Raw genomic sequence first — 14,571 nt, forward strand, 5'->3', positions numbered from 1 at the left:
GGATTGGTTTTTTGGGTTGAGTGAGACAGTGGCGATATGCAGTGATGTCATGTGCATACACTGCAATGCAAATGGGTTGTTTGTTTGCTTTTACAAGTGGAATAATAAAGGTTCACAGAGATTTGGATTTCAATTTAAAGGACCAGTGTGTAGGATTTAATGGTGAAGTTGGCAGATCACAGCGAACACGAACGCCCCGCTATCTACAGCCAGTGTTTGGTTCTTCTAGGCTACTGTAAAAATATGGTGGCTCGACATGGCAGACTCCACTGAAGGCGATCCACTCCCTCTGTAGATAAAAACAGGCTCATTCTATAAGGTAATGATAACAATTCTTATTATCAGGTGATTATACACTAATGAAAACATACCTATGAATATTAATTCCAAGAAAAGATATATCTTATTTTTGTCTAACAAATAAAGGAATCATTTTAGTCATTTGTCCTTCAATCTAATTTTGTTTTTAAAAAAAATCATTAGAAAAATCATATTGTGAACCCAGTATCGTGAATTGTGTTGAATCATACGTTGAGTGCTTGTTAGATCCCTGCCCAGTGGCATTTAAATCAGTCACTGGTTTGGTCTTTTCAAATGTGAATGTGTTCTGGTCTTTGTCTGAAACAATAGTAAATAAGAAAAGAAATAATAATGTTAAAAAACAATTTTTTCCTGACATTTTAGACAAAACAATTAATCGATCAACAGGAAATAATCTGCAGAATAGTCAATGAAAATAATAGTTGCAGCCCCTTATATTTCATTAGCAGGAGGATGGGGGAAGAATTTCATAATGGCTAGTCAAAGAATCTCCTCTTATCTTATCAGATCACTAGATAGAATCTGGCAGGGAGAAAAGTGCAGCTAGGTTCTCATAAGAGAAAACTTGTTTTCTAAAAGACAAATATACAGCCTCCCAAACGAGGTCTGATAATGTGCCTTTTGTTCACTTGGTTTCATATTTCAGGAGGCACTGAAATCCCTGGGTGCCATGTTTACACAAACCTTTTTTCAGTTTTGGAATTGTTGCCAACTTGAGTTATTTTAAGACAGTGATGTCAGTGCAGTTAGGCAACACTACAACTACAGGAAGCAGTAGTCGAAGACTTGCCCTGTCTAAATCCAAAGCAAATTGAGAGGGTTTGCTTCAGTAATGCAAATCAATCAATATAATTACTATAATTTAAATTTACATTACAATGCACAGGGGAGTGTGTGTTGCTACATCCTGGGACCGTGTCAGAAGATTTCATTAATGCACTCATATTGAAAGAGGCTTGAGTAATTGTGCAGGGCTTCGGAAACATGCAGCACATTCTAAACTCCAGCAGCAAGTCTGCAGGCTTCATGTAGTCAGTCTGACTAACATGAGTGAGGCAAGATGTTTTGAGTGCTGATGGTTCATGGCAGCGTTGTTGGTAGCGGCACTGGCTGTATGCATAGAGAAAATGTCATTGTTTGTTTTCACAAGCATTCTTAAAGCTCTTTGCTTGCAGTAGGTGTGTTGGCATTGGTGTCAGAAGCTTGAGATATAGAGCTATAGGTTCAGCTGTTTGGGTTAAGAAATAGGTCAACATTTGGGGAAATGTGCTTCATTGTTGGTGGTATATGGTGGTAAATGGAATATAATATTCATATTCATTAGTGATAATCACCATGAAGTAAGAATCGGGGTGCCACACTGTGCAGACACAATGCTCAAATGGAGCAAACTGTTGTTCGCCAAAAGAATAGTCCTGACATTTAACTCCCCCATTTAACATATTTCTGTTTGTAACCACATATACAACAAATGTTGAGCTTTGAAGCTCAATCCCCCTGCTTCCATGCTAACTAAACTAACCAAGTTCTGACTCCAGTTCTGTAATTAATACAGAGACATGAGATTCTGAACATTGAACACACAAAACGAAAGCCTATATTTGCCAAAATGCTGAACTCTTCCTTTAAGCTGAATAGCATAGACAGACAAATGCACCAGCACACTCCCGACCAAGTCCTGCTTGGCTTAGATCAGGACAGGACCATCTGGACAGTGTCTTAATAACTTTTGGCAGCAATGCCGCCGTTCAGATCATCTTCAATCTTCATTGTTTTTTTCATTGAACTAGGGTGTATGTCTCTGGGCATGTTTTGCTTTTTATTATACATTCTTGAGGATCTAATTATTCTGTTCTATTTGTAAACTTGTCTCATTCTTCAGGATCTGAAGAGAGTGCTGTCTTTCCCACCATACCCTGGGGATTACCTGCATCCAGTGGTGTATGCCTGCACAGCGGTCATGCTGCTCTGTCTGCTCGTCTCCATCATGACCTACATTGTCCACAATAGGTGAGAAGAACATTTATGATAGCACCAGCAATGATACCCACTTCATGCAGGGAACTTAACTTAAACACAAATTATTTACTTTTTATGTAAATAACTGAGCATAACACCATCAATGCCTTCAAGGAGAAATTGTTTAATCCAGCGAGCGTTTTACCCCGCCTTTAAATTTGACCATTATGAACACTTCAGCCTTGAGACATGCTCAGACAACACATCAATTAGTCTGAAGCACACTGAGGTCTTGGTTCTGCTGTGATCCCCTCCTAAAATTACTTCCATACAAGAAATTGCTGCTCACCTGGTAGAGCTGGCGACCCATGTACCAAAGCTGAGTCTCTGCTGCAGCGGCCATGGGGTTGAGTCTGACCAGTAGCCCTTTGCTTCGTGTCATCCCCTCTTCCTCTCTCTCTCTCTCCTCCACCTTCCTGTCCACCTTGAGCTGTGAGTTAAATAAAATATTTAAAAAAGAAAGAATTGGAGGACAAAACCCTTTTTGTGAAATGCATTGGAACGTCATCCTGAAACACACTGTGTATGCTAATAAAGTGCATGCAAACAAGCAAGCAATACATTCAAAGATTCTGATTCAAAGTTGTTGATTGTATTTCAAACACGTACAGTATATGGGCATTTCATAAGCCTTAAAACCCATGGATCTATTAGTCAAGCTGGACTTCCTTCATCCCACCATTACCACCGCCACTTCTGGAATTCCTGAAAAAAGGCTATTTATTTATATAGTGATGCAGGGATGACACATTTTTTGTCAACATAAAGCCAATGGGATTTTCCATTGGATTTTGGATTATTGCAGAAAATAAGATCTGTGGTGAACACAAGTTTATGATACTTACATGCTTTGTTCAGCAACACTTTTATGATTTTGTGTAAATGTGATCTCCAGAAATGAAAAGCTAAAGTTAGTAACATGTCATCTGCATATAAACTTATTTTATGGTTTATTCTCTTGGACTGGACACCTATTATCTGATTATTGGACAGTGTCAGCAAGGTGCTAAAAAGGAAGGAGTGGGCATCCTTGTGTTGTCCCCCTGTGCAATGTGAAATTGAATGATTTTAACCCATTGCGTTTGACACAGTCATGTTTTTGGTCTGAATGCTCAGTATCTTAGACTGCTCAACTTTAATATTGGCTTCAGCTTGAGAATTCATTGTAGCATAGAACAAGGACAGTGGACTATGATCCCATCTTCTACAGTGGAGTCACATTAGGAGGGGTCTGCCTCAGTGGCTCTAGGGACAGGAAGCATTATCTAAACATTTGACTGAACAGGGGAACATGTCTAGCCAAAATGTAAAGTACAAAATGCTATATAGGAGTTAATTTAAATAACAGTTTTATTAGAAATCAATATGCCATACTAATTACCTCATAATACATTTCACTCGCATTAGCACTATATTTGTGAGTCACAATTTTATAAATATAGTCCAAATTATTTCCAAATAGGGTTGTTTATTTGTGTCACTCTTGTATACACATACATGTTTTGAGTGGATTTCCATTCAGTTTTGATGGTAAATGTAGTCAATTGAAGCAATAAATTCCTAACTCTGTAATTCTATTCATTGTTTGCAGTGTGATCCGCATCAGCAGGAATGGCTGGCACACACTCCTCAACTTCCTCTTTCACACGGGGCTGACATTTGGAGTTTTTGCCGGGGGCATCAATCAGATCAACTTACCTTTTGTGTGTCAAATTGTAAGTTGATGTTTTCCTACAGCTTGTGTTATTTCACAGCACTTTTAAAAATGTGTTCTGCACAGAATGATGGTCCTGAGAGAACTGAAAGCTTCCTCAGTGGTTGGTCAACCAGTTTTTAGGCAGCTTTGAGGTTACTAGCAGCTATAGGCTTTACTTTTTGAAGTGAATTAATGTAAGCTGAACACGGTGAAGGGGAAACATGTGAGTTTAGCGTTAACATTTACTAATTAGCTCTAAACACATCATACAGCTGAGGGTCATTAGCTCACCTGCCTTGCAGGTATTTAGTAATAAAATAAAGTGACATTTTGACCTGATGACAAAGATGGTGCTAAAAGAAAAAAACCCACAAAAGTTATTACAAATCTTCCCATAGGGAACATGAATGTCTGTATCACATTTTATAATAATTCACCCAATTTAGTGAAGATGTTTCTCTATGGACCAAGGTGATGGGTCAGGAAACTGACATATTGTCATCCTCAGAGCCCCACTGCTTGTGTGGCTGAAAATCATAATTACTAATGATTTAATATTTTTAAGTCCAAAAAGAAGTGAATACTGTATAATATTTTTTAGATCAAGTTTCCTATACCTTAATTGATTTTGTATCTGCACAGCTTTGCTATATTTTAATGAATATATCAAAGAATGAAAATCTTGGTCAATTGAAATTCTACCGAATTCAATTGGTTGACGGGAAAAAAAGTTCATGTTATTTCTAGGTTAACTAAATCGATCCCAGTTCACTCTACCCTGGTAGCTGTTGGTTGCTAGTCAAAGTTCAAGAGAAGCCAAGAAAATAAATTATTTTACCCTTTTTTTTCACACATAGCTTTGTTACCTTTAGGACATGACTCCCACTCAATTTACATACAGCTGCAACGCAGGCTGGCAGCTCCACAAAAAGTGAAACATGAAAAAACAGCTACCGGCATTTAAGCTACTACAGTTGTTATTTAGTGGGCTTCAATAGAGGCAAATGGTTCACACAGTTTCTCTCAACTGTCCCTCCAAATTGCAACTAAGTTCATCAGGCTAAACAACAAAATAAACACTAAAACAACATAAAACATGGCAAAACATACAGCTCCAGGCTGCCACTTGAAGTCTTATAGATTTTATCGTTTGTTAAACCATACAATTAATAAAACAGAACCACATTTGTTGAGTAAAATATATTCTAATATTACTTTCACATTTTTACTAATATAGCCTATCACTCAAAAATAAAATACATCCAGTTTACATATGTCCCTCCTGAAAGTAACACCAATGATTGTCTGACCAATTAGAATTTGGTCAGACAAGAGCAAATTGACCAACCGACCAGAAGGTGTCAGCCCTAATGTAACCTTGTGATTCAGTTAACAAACTGTAATGCCTGTCTGCAGTCCTTACCTACTTTCCTAACATAACATTGAGACTATTCAGTTAGCAGCATAATGCAAAAGTGAGAAATTTGTGGTTTGGTGATTACCCACCTATCTTAGTCTCATGTACAAAACACACACATGCTAATTTGGACAATGAACTCATATTGCTTTTAATATTTTTTACATATTTATCTGTGTTAGGTTGGCATCGTGCTCCATTATGCTTCTTTGTCTACAATGCTGTGGCTGACGTTTACAGCTAGAAACATCTGTAAAGATGTGTCCAAAGACCCACTTCGGACCCAGGACAGGAATGGGCCAGCCCAGACTCGCACCAAACCAACAGTCCTCAGGTAAGATGAAAGCTAGTGAGCAGGTGTTTATGTGCATGACAGGGCTGAGCAATGTTCTGATTAAATCACTAATTGACTAATGTGTAAATTAATCATGACTGCATCACTGGGTTCTGTCAACAAGCAGTATCCTGTTTTTCAAAACCAACATGAGAGCTTGACATAAGAGTAAGGATAATGGCAGTGATGGAAATACCCATAGACGTCTTTGTTGCGTTTACTATATTCTTAGCGAATTTAAGAAAACTAATTTTGGAGTGTTGAGGCAAGTGGTCATTATTCAGTTCATCCTTAAGACCAACACATCTCAGTGCACTATGACAGCATGAAGAGATTCGCAAATCAAAGTCAGATGAAGAGTTGATCAATTTAAAACAATATGGAATTGACCCTTCCTTGAATTTAGTGTGTAACATTTAGGAGGATCTACTGTCAGAAATGTCAGGTGATTATACACTAATGAAAACATACCTATGAATATTCTGCCAATAGATCCTCCTAAATGTTACACACTGGACCTTTAACTTGATGGTTTAAGCTGGACAAGTTCTATCTTTCTACACCACCAGTTACCCTGCATAATTCCAAAGCCAGCATTAATACTTAATTTTTTGCAGATTTTATCTCGTCAGTGATGGAATTCCACTCATAATTGTTGGAATTACAGCAGCCTTTGGTATGGATAACTATGGCAGCAGGGATGACGCATTGTAGTAAGTACTAATAATTTCTGAACAATCATGTTTTCACAGGGTTTTAGAAATAAAATAATTGTTTGTCTTTGTATGTCTTTCAGTTGCTGGATGGCATGGGAACCAAGCCTGGGTGGTTTCTATGCCCCCATTAGTCTTCTGGTCTTAGTCATGTCCGTGTACTTCTTGTGCACCTACATCCAGCTTAAACGCCACCCGGAGAGGAAGTACGAGCTGCGAGTTCTGAGTGAGGAGCAGCAGCAGTTATCATCCAGTGAGTCAAACCATCACTGCCACACTGACACTGGGGGAGCTTCTGGGCCTGCTGGGGACTGTCCACCATTTGCAACAGGCTTGTCAGTTCTAGCCAATGAGCACTCATTTAAATCTCAGCTCCGGGCCACAGCCTTCACCCTCTTTCTGTTCCTGTCTACCTGGGCTTTAGGAGCCTTGGCGGTATCACTAGGACATTTCCTGGATATGATATTTAGCTGCCTGTATGGGGCTTTTTGTGTCACTCTAGGACTCTTCCTTCTCATTCAGCACTGTGCCAAACGTGATGATGTATGGCACCGCTGGTGGGCTTGTTGCCCGTCCAAGTCCAAGACAGAGGGCGGGAATGGGGATGGACAGAGCCAGAGGCAGGAGCTCCATCAACCACACTGCCACTTAAGCTCCCCATGCTCAGGCAAGCAGCCGCTGCTCTCTCCTCACCTTGTGCAGAGTTCTTACCACAAAATGATACCACCTCCCCAGAGCCCTACACCAAATAACACAGGTCCATGCTGCGTGGCAGTGATGGGACCTGTTAGCCCAACCCCAATCTCACCTCTCGCTGAGCCAGTCCCATCACCACGTCCACAGTCACTTTCTGAGGAGCTCTCTCGTCCCGCTCTGCCTCTACAGAGCTGCCTTAATAACAGAACAAAGTCGCGCTCCTTCAACCGTCCACGCCCATGCCTTCAGGACTACCGTTCTCACATGACTTCCACCAGTATGGATGGGAGTGTACACAGCTCCCACCTGGACAGCCCCCATGCTGCGCACCACCTTGAAGGTTCATCTCTGGTTTGCAACAGCCCCCACCCAGACCTCCAGCTTCCCTGCCCTAGTCCTCACTTGGATAAGCAGCTGGCTTCCTGCCACAGTTTGCAACGCCAGACCTCCTGCCAGAGCGTACACAACATGCATGACAGCATTACTTCCTGTCACAGCCTCCTCCTGCCTTCTCATGGGGTCCACACCTGCCAGTGGCACATGTACAGCTCAGCGGATCATTCTTCCACTACAAGCTGCTGTGAGAAACCTGATCCCTTCACCTTACAATATCAGCAAGACCCAGACACATACAGCTGCATGTCAAAGACAACAGAAAAAGAAAAGGATAATCTCTGCGTAGAGGCGGAGCAGCAAGGTTTCCCAAGAAATACTCTGCCTCGGCAGCACGCCACTGTCAGCCGGCGGGGTACCATTGGCCGAAATAGGAGCCTACAGGAAGATGGCCTGTTTGGTTCAGATGCCACAGGAAACATACGAACTGGCCCTTGGAAAAATGAAACCACCGTATAGTTTTAATATGCTTGTACTTCCTAGACCTTTCAGTAGCCCTGTAATCTAATTATTTCGTAAGTGTTTGGGTCTCAATGCCTTCAGCTTTGCCCTTAAACTATAGGCTGAGTTTCAGTCAGGCACCATATCCCAATGATATTTCAGAACCCTTTATGACAAAGTTATCTTTAATTGTGTTACCATTCAGTTTTTATAATGAATTTTCAAACGTAAGAAAGGTTCAATTAATGTTGAGTTAATGTTCTGCTCCATTCAGTTTAAAGTTGCAATCAGTATTAGTACAGCTCTTTAGGGGCACAGTGGCTTAGTAGTTAGCAAGACTAGCAAGAAGGTCCTGAGTTTGAACCCCATCAGTTCCAGTTGGGGCCTTTTTTTGGTTTGTGTTAGTTGCTCCACATTCCTCCTACAGTCAATAGACATACAGGTAAGGTACAAGGATTAGTCTTACCTAGAGGTCTTCACAGATTCACAACTTTCAACATGATCCCAAACAGACCAGTGGAAAATGTACCGAAACTCAATGTGCATAAATTAATTTTCTTAAAAACAAGACCTGACCCAAAAGGGACTTGAAGAGGGCCAGGACTGCATCTAGGATATAGGTGATTGAGAGCCCACTTGGATCCCATTCAAATCAGACAAATTGATAGACACACCTGAGACTTACCTGGGTTAGACTGAGTAAATGGGACCCCAGGACCTGGGGCAGGTCTTAGTTACTAGGAACCTGTTAAGACCTGTAGTCATGTCTAACATCTGTTGGCTGACTTAGTGTTTCTTAATCACAGACAATACTTATTTATTTATATATATATAAATAATTATTAATATATATATAATTATTAATTAATAATTTATAAACCTTCATGCACTAAAATAAATAAATATTCTCTAGTCCACAAACATCCACAAACTCATTAGCTACCCAGTGAGAGAAATCCGAAGCTCCATTCATCTTTCAAATGCTGCGTATACTGTAGAGGTCTTCCTGGGTTTGGACCCAATCCAAAATAGACAGTGAAGAAAAAACAAGTAATCCAAGGACAGTGAGATCAATCCAAGACCCAAGATTTTTTAGACCAAATCTAATCTGAGATTGACCCAAAACAGACCCCAGTAGAGAGAAAACACCAACACTGACAGCAGCACGAGCTGCAAACGTGTATTTATGCTTGTAAAAGATCTCTATAACTATAACTATATTATTAATGTGACTGTTGAGAACACATTGAAACGCACTGTAAAGTTTCCTGTGTACATTGAAACCATGATGGAGCTATGAATAAGCCGTGTCTAGTGCACTTAACACCTGTCAGTGAACTCAGTGTTTGCCACTCATAGGCTATACTTTAAAATTTTATTTATTTATCATTCATTAAAAAAAAATTAAATAAATGAATATACTTTACAGATCTCAAACATCCACAAGAATCTGAAGTTCTTGTGTTCACTGAGGAGTGCAATATGAGTAATTTAAGGGTTCTATTTAGAAAACTTCAAATCATAGCAGCCATTGAGAAGGAATGACATGACATCAGCATATACAGTATTATGCAAAGAGGCAGTAAAATATCACTGATTGCACCTTTAAATACTTGTATTGATCATTTTAAAAGATTTATATTTGTTAATAAATTTCTAATGACATTGCTAAATACAGTATAATTTTAAATGAGTGGTTACACATGTGAAAACACTTTGAATCAGTGTGAGCATGTGTGTTTTTTTATGTGTGCAACTGTGCATGAGTAGGTACATACAAATGTGGTGTGTTTGTGCTATATGTATTTATTATTATGGATCCACCTTTGCAGAATTTAACATTTATGATTTTCTTGAGAAACATTTATTTATGAAGCCTATGAAGATTTTCTATGGAGACACTTTATTTATGCTGCCAATTAGAGTCAACAAGACTCGTCAGACAAATATTGCACTCGTATGTACAGTACTATACTAACCTTCACTTGGTGAGATAATTCCAAAAAAAGTGCAATGTGCTACAAAGCACAAACTTTGTGTAGTGCCAAAATGACGTGCCAACTTTCACTGTGATGAGAAACTACATACAACTCATTCTCAATGAGTTTTGAGAGATCATATAGTTTGTAGCATCATACAAACTTGAACTCAGGTTTTAGAAGATCATCAGCAACCCTTTCAAGTCGTTCCAGAAACTTCCATATGTTTCCTTCTGAGAGTTGTTTCATAATGCAGCCAGTTAAGCCAGGCTTACTTCAGTAACCAGGCTCATTTTCTGTTACATTACACAGGTTTAAGTCTGAACTAAGTTACCATGAAAACCTAGCCCTACAGAATAGCCTATTTCTGGTAAAGTTAATTTAAAAATGTTCACCTCAACCTGAACCAGCGTTATAATCGATCAGTCAGAAATTCACTTATTTGCTTCCCGTATGAGTGAGATGAGACTATAGACATCCACTGTATGTCTGTGTGTTAGTAGGAAGCCAGAGCCAGGAGGCAAAGTAAGCGAGTGATAGTGATATTACGGCTGCTTCTGGTTAAACAAAAGGTCCATCTCTCTAGGGATCCTTTCCATGTCAGTGGCAAAAACAACTTTATGTGGACAAGCACATTTGTTAGGATAAATGTTAGCTTACCATTGCAAGTATTTTCTCATGTAACTGCATGAATAAAAAATTTATTTTGACCAAACCAGGGTTGGTAATTGTTGGAAAGACCAATTCAGTTTTGGTGAGTTTATTTTATTTCTGTCCCATTGTTTTATTCTAAGATGCTGGTGCTCTAGTACGACATTAAGTGTATAACCTTTAAGGCAGTAAAAGGTGTGTGTAAAAGGTCATTCTTTACCATTGGAATAGGAGTTGTGACAAAATAATCTTAACTCAAGGTCCACTTACAAATTTTTTTCAGAGCTCTTAAAACCATTGCACAGCCTACATTGATTAATTCAAATTGTCTCAGTTGTCGTGAAGATGGCTCAATTCCACGACAACCGAAATGTCAACAGCTGATGAAAGCTGATATGTATGGAATTAAATGTATGTCCCATTTTTAAGCACATAATGGCACATTTTTTTCCGAGCACTTGAATTAGATTTTGTAGAAAAATTATCATTGTGTAAAGAAATATTTTTATTGAGCAAACAAAAATATATTCTGTGCCATCATCCACATAAGCATCTCTCTTGCATTTGCCAGGTTCCCTACAGTTTGTGCTCAAACCCTTGCTCAAAACGTCCCATCATACATTCAGAAACGAGATACAAATATAATAGAGATGTAGTTCTGGAAAGAACTAGCGAGAGTTCTGATCCTGGTTCAGTTTGCTACAATCACTCAAACCAGTTTTTACAGTAAGCTTTTCTGAGCTTTCTGTATGAAACACCGCTCTGGTTCATGGTATTTAAATCTTCTGAATTTCACTCAATTGAACTCATGCTTACATTTTATTCTTTTTGTGTTGCTTTAAAGAGGGATGAGTGATGTCACTCTGTTATATATTGTAGGTTAAACACAGATGTTCACTTATGTGTCAACATATCCCAGTTTGGTGTAGGCGTAGGTGTGATCATCAGGACACCAACCTTCAGCCTGACGTTTATGACTGTGTACATGTGATGTGTTGTCGTGTCCCAGTGTTGCGACAGCTTAAAGCGTCTTCCCGAAGCGGGGGCAGGGATCACCTGTCCAAATGACACTGAAGGATGCTGTCCAAACATGAAAGCATTTTAATGTGACATTTTTGATTTCTCACTTCTATTGTGGATTTTCTCAGCAGTGTAAAAAGAAACAAAGTGACACCTTGTAAGAAAAAGAAAGAACCAGTATGAGCACTGTGTGTTATCTGCACTAGAAATAAAGATTAACTGTGATACAATGCATGAGTCATTGTTGTCTTTCTCTACCAGGCTGTAGCTAACATCGAGGATCCTAAGGTCATGTTCTTTATATTTTTCTTTTCTTTTCAAGGAATTTGGCAGTTTCAACATGGGAGTGAGTAACATTCTAAAATTTTAAATACATAGTTGGTATTTTATAGGCTGATCCAGTACTTTTAGCATGCATATTTATTATAAAGGACTGGCAATTTCGTTCGTTAATAAACCCCTTTAGAAATCATTTGGATGGTTAGAGATGGCATGTTCTACGGTGAGAAATGGTGACCCACCCCTTCGAACCTGGGATCCCCAGGGGGACCCTGCTTTGGGTAGGTTCTGGTATATTGGAAATAGGAAGCTAATGCCCGGAAGCGAGAACGAGGGAAGGCAGCTTTAGGATTCCACAAATATGCACAGCCGCCTAAATAACGGTTAGTGTATAATGTATTAGGTAGAAATATCTCACATGAAATGCCGCGAGAAGGCATAGCAGCGTAGTAAGGGGGAGGGGGTGTGCAAGTTGTTTGTTTTTCGACGTGTGTGAAATAGTCCGGCTGTAGGGGGGCTCGTTTGAAAAAACTGGATGGAAAAAATGAAAACCAGTGAAGAAATGCCAAGAGTTGCCAAGTTCCCCTTTAAATTGTGTTTTCAAAATTGGACAAAAAAGAAGATTTTGAAACTAAAAAGAAGGTCAGACTTAATGCTCTGCAAACATTAAAAACCTCTGCCAGTCAAAAATGGAGCTGTGTGCCTTGGTTTTTTATGACTTATTGATCACAAAGCAAAATATAAGTCTGACGTCTCCTTTTTTTTGGTCTCATGATATGTCCTTGGATCAAAAGAACATCTGTTTTTATGAAGCAGCACTCCTTGGCCAGTCTACTGGCATTTGCTCCATCTATAAATATTTTTAAATATTTAGAAAACAAAAGAAACTAAGTGTATAATTGAACAGTTAATTGAATACTTTCCAAATAATTCAGAAATATCTTTTTTAGTGTCAAGAAGCCACATTTCTGAGGGGGTGGGGGTTGACTGGGGGGCACTAACCTGTGACCTTGCGTCATGGCCCCACCCCCTTTTAGGTGAATAAAGTCCCTCTAATCTGACTGGGGGTAAACGCAAATAAATAAAATATCATAATAACATAAAACAATCATATCGTATTGCTTTTTAGTTCAGCAAGACAAACAATTATGCTATGTAACCGCAGATCAACAACTGAACTGAACAATACTGAAACACAAGGGAACAGGCTGAAAGCTTTACATATGGGGGATGAGGGGAGGACAACTAGACACAGGTGAAACTAATCAGGGCAGGGCAGACAATCAAAACTGTCAAAGACAGGAAGTGAATATAACTAAATAAAACAGGAAAGAACCAAACCAAACCCAAAATCATGAAACTGTTTTTACTGAACATAACAGCAAAATGCTCACTGACAACTTATTTCATTAGTTTACCTACAGTATCACCATAAACATGATTAACATTTTTATGGTTTTGCTTCAGAAACTCAAACACTAGGGTTAGGGAAAGGTGGTGTTCTTGATTGAATATAGAAAAGTCAACACTGACTGGATGTGTTTACTTATCATTTAATTCTTGTATTTAACCACAACCACAATCTTTTTTTCACACTGAGTGTAATGCAGGCAGCAATTACGCTTTGTCTTAAATCTTATTTGGCAAAAGTTAGTAATTTCTAGCAGACAGTCCTCGCAGACATGGGCAGATGGCGAAAGTATCATTTGCTTAGACGCATAGATGAGTGGGGAGAGTCACTGCTTTTAACTATATTGGTCGTCATTGTCTTAAGGACTGGTTGTAAAGAAGAAGTCGGGTCTTATCTATAACAAACGGGTGACAAATGAAGGGAAAAACCTTAACAAATGAGTGGATAAACATAACAAAAGCAGATGCTTCCACACAGCTCCACTGCATGGTACAATGAAGCAATTAACATCCAATCATGCTCTGTTAAATGAATTAAATGCTGAGCAGCTGATTCTGATTTTGTCAGAGGCATATTACAGAAGGGTTGCAGTGCATAAACCCCTCATTAGATGACATGATGATGCACATTATGAGTTCAGTGGTGCAATAATCACATAGGCTCTGGTCTACAGAGATGTGGACAAGTGATATGGTCAGGTAAGTCATCCTTCACCATGTTCTGGACAAGTGGACAATGTGTCATGTACACCAAAAGAAAGGCACATGGCTTAATGCTTGACCCCTACAGTGAGGGGATCCAGTGGCCTGTTTATCTTTGCTGGCATTAGTTTGGGTCAACTGTCCCCCTGTCCCCATTATGCTTGATTCTTGCTTATCAGTCCAGTTCTTTGTCTGATCTCCTTATTAATTCCTGAATAAAATTTTCTGTGGTGGAGTAAAAGTAGCCTAACTTAGGTTTTCCAGTGTCATAGCAACTTTTTTTGTTAGTCTTGTTGTTTGCGGGGGGGGGGGGGGGATTTACTTGTTTAGTACCGGATACTCAGTCAGTCGAGTACTCAGCTTAACCCTATTCAGGACTAGTTGAGACCAAGGCCGAGTCCAAATCAGAGAGAGACAGAGTCAAGCCCGAGGCAGAAAAAAATGCTTTAGCCATTGCCAATGATATGACTTTTGGAAGCCAGGCATATGATTGCAAGTGA

At 39.3% G+C, this 14,571-nt stretch overlaps 1 protein-coding gene across 1 annotated transcript; it reads left to right on the forward strand.

Moving 5' to 3' along the window:
* The first annotated feature begins 5,637 nt into the window (after positions 1 to 5,637).
* adgra1a (adhesion G protein-coupled receptor A1a) lies at positions 5,638 to 8,048 on the forward strand. The gene is made up of 3 exons (XM_035667966.1): positions 5,638 to 5,787; positions 6,405 to 6,500; positions 6,584 to 8,048. Exons 1-3 carry the CDS (start codon positions 5,672 to 5,674, stop codon positions 8,046 to 8,048), a joined length of 1,677 nt encoding a protein of 558 aa, XP_035523859.1. The 5' UTR covers positions 5,638 to 5,671.
* Positions 8,049 to 14,571: the final 6,523 nt, after the last annotated feature.

Source organism: Morone saxatilis, unplaced genomic scaffold (assembly GCF_004916995.1).
Source record: "Morone saxatilis isolate NCDOM2014 unplaced genomic scaffold, NCSU_SB_2.0 Contig1, whole genome shotgun sequence".
In the NCBI taxonomy this organism is placed as follows: Eukaryota; Metazoa; Chordata; class Actinopteri; family Moronidae; genus Morone; species Morone saxatilis.

What these genes read in the sequence shown, in the direction of transcription:
- adgra1a (XM_035667966.1), top strand. Translation starts at nt 5,672, where the DNA reads ATGCTGTGGCTGACGTTTACAGCTAGAAACATCTGTAAAGATGTGTCC. An exon ending in ACCAAACCAACAGTCCTCAG is followed by an intron (nt 5,788 to 6,404) that starts GTAAGATGAAAG and finishes AATTTTTTGCAG; the next exon opens with ATTTTATCTCGTCAGTGATG. An exon ending in AGCAGGGATGACGCATTGTA is followed by an intron (nt 6,501 to 6,583) that starts GTAAGTACTAAT and finishes TATGTCTTTCAG; the next exon opens with TTGCTGGATGGCATGGGAAC.